At 31.0% G+C, this 9,285-nt stretch overlaps 1 protein-coding gene across 1 annotated transcript; it reads left to right on the forward strand.

Moving 5' to 3' along the window:
• Window positions 1-6,356: 6,356 nt before the first annotated feature.
• On the forward strand, window positions 6,357-8,719 carry LOC107761062 (inositol diphosphatase DSP5-like). Its single transcript, XM_016579229.2, has 5 exons — window positions 6,357-6,710; window positions 6,813-6,906; window positions 7,318-7,372; window positions 7,468-7,511; window positions 8,230-8,719. The coding sequence occupies exons 1-5, from the start codon at window positions 6,571-6,573 to the stop codon at window positions 8,482-8,484; spliced, it is 588 nt and encodes a 195-aa protein (XP_016434715.1). The 5' UTR covers window positions 6,357-6,570; the 3' UTR covers window positions 8,485-8,719.
• The last annotated feature ends 566 nt before the right edge of the window (window positions 8,720-9,285 follow it).

The raw sequence follows: 9,285 nt of genomic DNA on the forward strand, positions 1-9,285 counted from the left end.
CCATTCTACCTTCTTGTAGTTGTTTACTGTATTTCAGACAGTTATGCTTTCATTTAGGCCATTATTTTTATTACTCTAGTTGCTCGTGTACTTGTGACATCAGTTCTGGGATTGTATCTAGATATCACTGTTGTTATAATTTTTCTCACTTTATTTCATTTTATTTAGTTTCTTGGTTATTATTTAATTTGAATTGTTAAATAACTATTCTAACTTTCGCTTGCCTAGCAAGTGAAATGTTAGGCGCCATCACGATCCCAAGGGTAGGAATTTTGGGTCATAACAAGACTACTTGAATTAAGCCTTGTACAGTATTATGGAAATCCCATTTTTCTATACGTCTCAAAAAGAAAAGAAAAGACAGAAGAAAAGAGCAAAAGTCTTTACTTATGTGTTTCCATTTTGTTTTCTATGTTGTCTTAAGCGAAACCTTTCTATTTAAAGTTTTTTTTGAGAGCAAAGATCTTATTTTATACATCACATAATAATAGAGTCGACAACATTCAGAGTCCTCGATAGGGCATTACCTACTTGGCTATTACAGCAAAATAACATGTCTCGAAGGACATTTTTATTTCCAAAAGTTGCTAGCCTAGAGCAAACATCTTTACTAATATTCTTAACTAAATAAGTAGAGCCTTGATAGTTTGAAGTTAAGGCAGCGGTTACAAAATAAGGGGCATAGTAGACAATATTAAGATCCCTGTCGTTATTGTCACTAAGTGCTTTCCTAGCTATCATGTGTGCTGGCTTGTTGGCTTCCCTGAAGATATGGTGGATTACCTGAACCTTCACCTGGATCATTAATAAGCTGCACTCATGAACAATATTATTTAGTAGTACAATTCCATTATTCAAATAAGTAATAACATCCGTCGAGTCTGATTCCACTTCTATGTTAGTGTAACCTTGTTTCTTGGCAATATAAAGGCCTGTTTTTAAGGCCATCAACTCTGCTTGTAGTGGGGATATTCCTGGAAGAGTCCCTTGAAAACCAATTACCCATTGTCCCCTGCTATCTTTGAAGAGGCCACCAAATCCACAAAGAGATGAGGCTTCCATAAAGGATCCATCAATGTTAAGCTTAATGTTGCCACTAGGTGGCTTAATCCAGTTAATAGAAATGGGGATTTTTTGATGTGTAACAATTTTCTTTTCCGTTAGGAGTTTATATTCCACTGCTTGGTTATAAGCAAGGTGGAGGTTTACCTTGTATGTGAAGTTATTATACAAGTTATGATGTATGTTTATCCAAATGGTCCATATCACAAACGGAAACATATCTTTTCAACTAATAATACCACCTTTTAGAGTAATATTTTGGTCACGAATATTAATCAACCAACTATTTGTATTATTCCAACTACTTGTATCAATGCCTAATAGAAACCAAAATTCCTTCACTGCCTTGCAGTCCATAAAAACGTGCCTACTGTTTTCTCTATGGACCTTGTAAATGGAGCAAATTGGATCAATGTTTATACCAATGTGATATAAAAAGCTTCTGGTTGTGAGTCTATCATGGAAACATTTTCATAATAAAAATTTCAGCTTATTAGGGCAATTTAGCTCCTAAATCCACATAAAATCTTTTTCACTAATTGAAGCATCTTAGCTGTGTGTACCCTAACCCACCCTCTTTCTTATGCTTGGTGATGTTATCCCACTTTATAAGATGAAGTTTCTTAGAGGTGGCATTTGTACCCCATATAAAATTCCGCTGAATCTTATCTATGATACTAAGGATCTTTGTTGGCAGAAGGGTGTATTGCATTATGTGAGTAGGAAGGGAGTTTAGACATGAGATAACCAAAGTGCATCTACCTGTCATGTTAAGACAATTAGATTTCCAAGTAGCCAATCTTGCAAGCATGTTGTCAAGCACAAATTGGAAGTCCTTGGCTCTAGGTTTCGAGCTTGTAATTGGAAACCTAAGTATTTCCCAAAAGAGTTACTAATATTAATATTGAGATATTTTGAGAGGTTGAATTCAATTATTCTGGGGCAATTTTTAGAGATGATAATTTTAGATTTTGCCCTATAAATGGATGGCCCTGACATGTAATAAAACAAATCTAGATAGTGTTTAATGACAATTATAGATTTTTCATTAATCTGTGCCATTAGAGTAGGTCGTCTGCAAAAAAGAGGTGAGATATTTGGTGGTTGTTATTTCCTATGGTAATTGGATTCCAACAACCTAGATCTACCTTGTGATTGATGAGTGTAGAAAGTATCTCCATGCAGAGTATAAACAAATATGGGGACATAGGCTCACCCTATCTAATATCTCTACTGGGAGAAAAATAATTAGTTCTAGTTCCATTAACCAATATGGCTATTTTACTAGTTGAAACATAGTTCATAATGAGCTTAGTAATATTTGGGAAATTTTTTAAAAAGGTTAAGGCTTTGTAGACGAAAGACCATTCCAGACGATCAAAGGCCTTTTCAAGATCTATTTTTAAAATTATATTATGCTTCTTACCACGATACTTATATGATTATGCCAAGTGGCGAGCTAAAATGAAGCCACTTGACAATTTTAAGACAACAAAAAAAAATTGGTTTATAAATGGAAAAATATTTAATGAAAGTAGTAGTCCAAAATTTTCTGTAAATTGAATTTGATTCTTTAATAAATCAAAGCCAATTATTTGAACATTTACACTAAAAATGTTCTCTTTTTGAGAATCTGTTGGAGTACACAAAGAGGGATGCAACTTTCATTAAGCAAACAAATATATTATAGCTATAGGTATCTTTACTTAAATTTGTATATAATTCAGTTATGGTAGGTATCCTTTTTTGAGAAAGAATCAACTAAAATTTTGTTTTGTATCTTACATATTAATTTTAAGTTGAAATAATAATTCTATATTTAGTACAAGCTTTGTATCTGACCTTATTTGCGAACAATATACATTAATATAGGCATCATATACATTACAATAAGTATTTTTAATTAAATTTTGTGTATAATTTATTATTTTTTAAACTAAAAATGTTCTCTTTTTGAGAATATATTGGACGTACACAAAGAGGGATGCAATTTTCATTAAGCAAACAAATATATTATAGCTATAGGTATCTTTATTTAAATTTGTGTATAATTCATTTATGGTAGGTATCCTTTTTTGAAAAAGAATCAATTAAAATTTTGTTTTGTATCTTACACATTAATTTTAAGTTAAAATAATAATTCTATATTTAGTACAAGCTTTGTATCTGACCTCATTTGCAAACAATATACATTAATATAGGTATCATATACATTACTATAAGTATTTTCAATTAAATTTTGTGTATAATTTATTTTTTTTAAACTAAAAATGTTCTCTTTTTGAGAATATGTTGGACGTACACAAAAAGGGATGCAATTTTCATTAAGCAAACAAATATATTATAGCTATAGGTATTTTTACTTAAATTTGTGTATAATTCAATTATGATAGATATCCTTTTTTGATAAAGAAGCAATTAAAATTTCTTTTTGTATCTTACACATTAATTATAAGTTGAAATAATAATTTTATATTTAGTACAAGCTTTGTATCTGACCGTTTTTGCGAACAATATACATTAATATAGGTATCACATATATTATTATAGGTATATTTAATTAAATTTTGTGTATAATTCAGTTATGGTAGGTATTCTTTTTTAAGACTGAAATAATTAAATAAACATTTTGTATCTTATATTTATATTTATATTAAAGAAAATAGTATTAAAAAATGAACAAGAGGACAAAGGAAAAAGACACGAAAAATTAAGGTTTGGTGGTTAACAATTTTTAATTAACCATAAAAAAACGTTGAAAATTAAAAAAATGCCAAAAGCTAAAAGATGAAAGATTCATATCATTTCTTCAGAACTCACACATACAAATTGATTTACACATGCCTTTTTTTAAATATTAGGATTTCATATACATAAAAATTGGTTTACTATGATAGTCTTTCCTTAGAAATCTTTTAAGCAACTTTTCTTTAGGGTTGGCTTCTCTACATTGCTTAGGGTTTAGCTTCCACACAAACTTCTACAAAGTATGGCTCCAAACTATAACTATATCAGTAAAATATCAATGTCCAAAATGAGTTGGAATTTGAAGGTTTGTGTTGTTAGATTATGGCACATTCCAGACCGCGAAAAACCAGAAAATTCTAATTCAATTGAATTAATTATTCAAGATGAAAATGTGCATACTCTTTTACATGTTGTTATTTTTTTCGAGTTGTGATGTATTTTCTTCAACTTATGCGCCTTACTAACTTAAATTTCTTTCCACATTTTTTATTTTAGGGAGATCAAATTCATGGAATTATTGGAAGAGTTGTTATGCATATTTTCAACAAAAATACATGAAATGGGATTGTACGTTATGAAAAATTTTGTGGTTGGACCAAACAATCTGAAAATTAAGACCAGCAAGCATATATTGAAACTGAAAATTATAGGGTTCCATCAATTTTTGATATTGGAAACAGATTGAGTTCCCAGTTGGTATTCTATTGTTTATATCCATATGAAATATGTTATTATTGTTTAAGTTCCCACCTCAGCATAATCAACCCTTCCACCGACTTCATCTATGGTTTGAATAGCTGAATTTATCAGCTCTCCGCAATTGACCTGTCCCTTTTCTGCCTTAACGTTGGCTTTAGACAGTGTTAGGCTGATAGACAAAGCCTGTGGAATGGTAGAAAGAGTAAAAAGTTTCAATTACCACAAATGCCAGACAATAATAAAGAGAGAGCCTTAGCAGGAAATCAGTTTTTGCATAAGCATTGCCGCATACATTTTGATTCTGAATAAGCTAATGTTTGACATAATTCATGTTCTTTCATCATTGCCTCAATACAGAGGATAACTTTTGAAAAATGCACTGCAATATATCATGAGCAGTTGCTATAAAAATGTTCCCTTAAGCATATGTTTCATATCAAGCAAATTGTATAGCATCATTATTTTTCGTGGAACATTCATATCAAACAAATTGTATAGTATCATTATTTTTTATAGAAATTTACTAGGAGATGGAATGAAAGTTTTACTGGAGTCTTAAAATGTTTTTAATGTTTAGTTGTAAAGATGGTAATATGGTATTAACACTAACATATTAAACTTTACGGTGTAGATCATTCTTTTTGATTATCCGTGCATCGCAGGAATACTAATACTAGTTTATTTTAAGAATTAATTCTTGAATAATAATAGCATTATCACAAGCTTTCCTATTTTTTAGGAAGCTAGCTTAATAGGGGCTATTTAAAGTTAATTGGTCACAACATTGTCAAAACGTCAATACGATTCAGAGAACATTCAAAGAAGTAGACTAATTCCACGACCCCTCTTTTGTAAATTATATACTATGTCATCAGTCACTCAGATACCATCCATCCAAAGCTCACTAACTTTGACCAAACCACACCAAAACTTAAAGTATATTTTAATTTATTTAATCAATAAATAAGTGACATCTGGCATCAACATAAGGCTTGCTTTAATTTTGAAAGACAGTAAACTACTTGAACACATGCATTTATTTTTACTTTTTCTTACTAAATATTGTGAGATATGAAATCATTAATATAATACTATATGTTTTATATTCTGAAAAAGTTTGTAGGAGGAAACTTGATTTATTTCCTAGCCCAATGATCAGAGACGTATTCAAGATTTGAATTTTTTGATAAATATACATGGTATGACTGAAAGCTAAATAAACTTATAGCCTCTACACCGAATACATCTCTGCCAATAACAGATCGTTAGACCTAGCACATTTTGTATCTGAATTTCTTTGGCTGGCTCGCTTATGTTTATAGGGCGGCCATTTGATAAGGAACCGGAGAACATCTAAAGATCGCAATCATGATTTATTGCACATGTTAAGATGATGGTTTCAAATGATGTTCACCATAATATGGTTTTACCACATATTTGATATTAAATTTTTGTTATCATACATAAGATTCACTAATTTACTATGAATCCTGTGACATAATTATCAATGACGAAGCTAAAAATTTTACTAAGAATTGTCAAAATATAAAAAAGTAAACATACATAAAAAGTTTCAATATATAATATATATGCATAAATATATATTTTCTTATCTAGCTAAACATTATAATTTTTTGGCGATCCACAATGTCCTTGGCATCCCAATTATTTTAATGTAACAAACACCAAAACAAAAATTCCATCGTTATGAAAAAGAACTTTTAAAAATAAAAAGTAAAATTGAAAGGTCAAAAAACAAGTGGATAATTGTGGGGTTACCCTTTAATAAACATAAATAGAAAGTAGAAGTTCTATAAATAGTTCCCACTAGAACTTATGCAAAGTCCAGAAGAATCCCATCAAACATCAAATTCCTATTCCTATCCGAAATTAGTAACTTTCCCTCTTCTTCTAGGAGAGGGGATAAAGCTTAATAATCTTTTTTGGAAATATTGTTATCAATACTTTTTGTTTATGTGAAGGCATTTGTTTTTGTTTTTGTTTTTTTTTTGGAAATTTTCTGAAATCTTAGAACAAAAATTTGATAACTTGATAATTTTAATGGGTTTAATTTTGGAAGAAGAAGTGTTGGTTGGACCGGCGAATTTCTCAGTAGTAGAAGAAAACGGCATATACAGATCTGGGTTTCCTCAGCCCTCCAATTTCCCCTTTCTTCATTCCCTCAATTTGCGCTCCATAATGTTAGTCTTTGTTTTTCTTTTCAATTTTCTTTTTTTATTTGATTTTCTTGTGATTTTGGAAAATTTGGGTATTGATTTTGATGGTTTCTTGTTTGTTTGCAGATATTTATGTCCGGAGCCTTATCCTGAAGAGAATTTAGAGTTTCTTAGAATTAATAATATCAAGCTTTTCCAATTCGGAATTGATGGTACTAAGGTATTAGTCTTTTCTTGTTTTCTATAATTTGGAATATTTTTTTTTGGCTGCCTTTTGATCTTTATTTATTTTGGTTATTATTCAATATGAATGTATTCATTGAGCTCAGTTTCTATCAGAAACAACCTCCCTAATTCGAAATAGATGGTACTAACTATCCATTACACTGGATTTTTTTGTTGTTGTTGTTGTTGTATTATTATTCATTATGAATGTACATAAAAATTTATTTGGGGATTTCTTTCTTTTTTTGGATGGGTAGATTAGAAAATATTTTGCAAAATACTTTGTTGGTTCTATTGTGGCCATATATAGTGTTTATTATTTGATATACGGAATTTTAAATGCTATGATTAAATTATCTTGTTGTAAAGGTAAGATTCAGAATTTAAAAGAATTTTTCTTCTCCAGGAGCCAGCAGCTATGTCCCGGAGTGCTATAACTGAGGCTTTGAAAGTGTTAATTGGTATAAAAATCTTTTCATATTCGCTTTATCATGCTATTAGGGCTATCATTTGTATTTGAAATTTGACCCTTTTATTGTTTTCTTTTTGTCTCTAGATGTTAGAAATCATCCAGTTCTTATCCACTGCAAGCGCGGGAAGGTACATTAAGTTCGTTGTAGTTTGAGAGCTCTTTTGTGATTTTCGACACTATTCGTCTTGGTTTTATGCTTACTTCTCCTAATATTCTCCTTATTGTGTGTGCATTTGTATGCGTCTGTGCAATTCTGTGTAACCATACCAGCTTAGGTGTATCGTTAATAACATCTTGTTGTATGCTGCTCTTCAATGATGAACTAATCATTATCTGCATTACTGATAATTCTTTTGGGCGCTGTTTTTGTTTTTAATTACCCTTATCATATTGATCCAACTTTCTGTATCATCGGTCTGAAATATTTAGTTTTCCTCATGAAATCTCGGCTATCATTGCCGATACCTTCATGATTAATAAGACTGGATCTTGGACTTTCTTGGACAGATTTAGGTGGCTTTACAGTATATCGTGGTGCTTTGAAAGATGGTTTGTGATGTGTCTTGATTAAATGTGGCAAGGTTGTTGTTATTGGCTAATTGCCAATGCCTAGAGATGGTTTAAGAATTATGAAAATAACTATTTTATCCATCATGTTCTCCTTATAGAAACTAAGATCGATGGATCTTGGACTTTTGAGTCTTTTTTTATTTGCTTTTGTCCTTGCTTTGGTCCTTGTTTCTGTTTTTTTCAAGTGAAATATCCAGATATATTTCACCCCATCTTAACAACTCTGCTGATTCCTGTCCTTTTGGTTGTAACGGTGTACGTTACTTTGTCATGCAGCATCGAACTGGTTGTCTAGTCGGGTGCCTGAGGAAATTGCAGAATTGGTGTCTTTCTTCTGTTGTGGAGGAGTACAAGCATTTTGCTGGCATAAAATGGAGGGAAACGGACTTGAGATATCTGGAGACCTACGATGTCTCGTGTATAAAGCATTGCCTTGAGAGCATTATCTATATGTATTACGGTTCAAGGACAAGGCGCTTGCTTTACGGAGATGAAAATCTGCAGAAGCCCCAGATGACTTATGTTCTATAGGGGTCTTACTTTTAGGAAGGGTTGGGATATTCCCATTTATTAGTCTTTACCCTTTAAGCTTATGATTTTTTACGTTGTAGAAAATCTGCAGAAGCCCCAGATGAAATAGAGGGGTCTTCATTTTAGGAAGAATTGGGATGTTCCCATTTATTATTATTCGTTTTTACATTGTGCTTTTGATTCATCTGTATACAGCAATTTGTTTCGCAAGTGCTTTAGTTCAACACTTTTCTTATTCACTTTTAAACAAAATGCTCTCTACTTTTAAAACTTACTGTTCCCTTTTCACCCAAAAACGAAAAACAAACAAAGGTAGTCATTCATAATTAGAGGCGGATCAAGAATTTGGAGCTATCAGGTGCCACGTAGCTTTGAACATCCATGCATCGCTATTTATACATTGAGATAGAGTAAATATTTTGTCGGTTTAACAACTTTGGACTTTGGTTCGGATTACTTATTTTTTTGGTATATAATATAAATCGGTTGAGCGGAAATATAGTACTATAGTTATTACAGAGTGAAGATTTGCAAGAGAAAATATTATTTTAACTTTGTGTGAAAAAAACAAAAACATACTAATTAATAAGGAATGGAAATGTTCTCTTGGTTTGTTGCTGATCCCGAGAATAGATCTCGACCATTATACTCAATTCGTTTCAATTTATATGAATTTATTTCCTTTTTAGTTCGTACCAAAAAGAATGACTTATTTCCTTATTTGAAAGAAATTTATCTTTATACAATGATTTATAGCCACACAAAATATATGTGCCTCATTTTATACCACAAATTTAAAAG

Source organism: Nicotiana tabacum, chromosome 6 (genome assembly GCF_000715075.1).
Source record: "Nicotiana tabacum cultivar K326 chromosome 6, ASM71507v2, whole genome shotgun sequence".
Classification (NCBI taxonomy): Eukaryota; Viridiplantae; Streptophyta; class Magnoliopsida; order Solanales; family Solanaceae; genus Nicotiana; species Nicotiana tabacum.

What these genes read in the sequence shown, in the direction of transcription:
- LOC107761062 (XM_016579229.2), top strand. Translation starts at nt 6,571, where the DNA reads ATGGGTTTAATTTTGGAAGAAGAAGTGTTGGTTGGACCGGCGAATTTC. An exon ending in TCGGAATTGATGGTACTAAG is followed by an intron (nt 6,907 to 7,317) that starts GTATTAGTCTTT and finishes TTTCTTCTCCAG; the next exon opens with GAGCCAGCAGCTATGTCCCG. An exon ending in TCCACTGCAAGCGCGGGAAG is followed by an intron (nt 7,512 to 8,229) that starts GTACATTAAGTT and finishes TTTGTCATGCAG; the next exon opens with CATCGAACTGGTTGTCTAGT.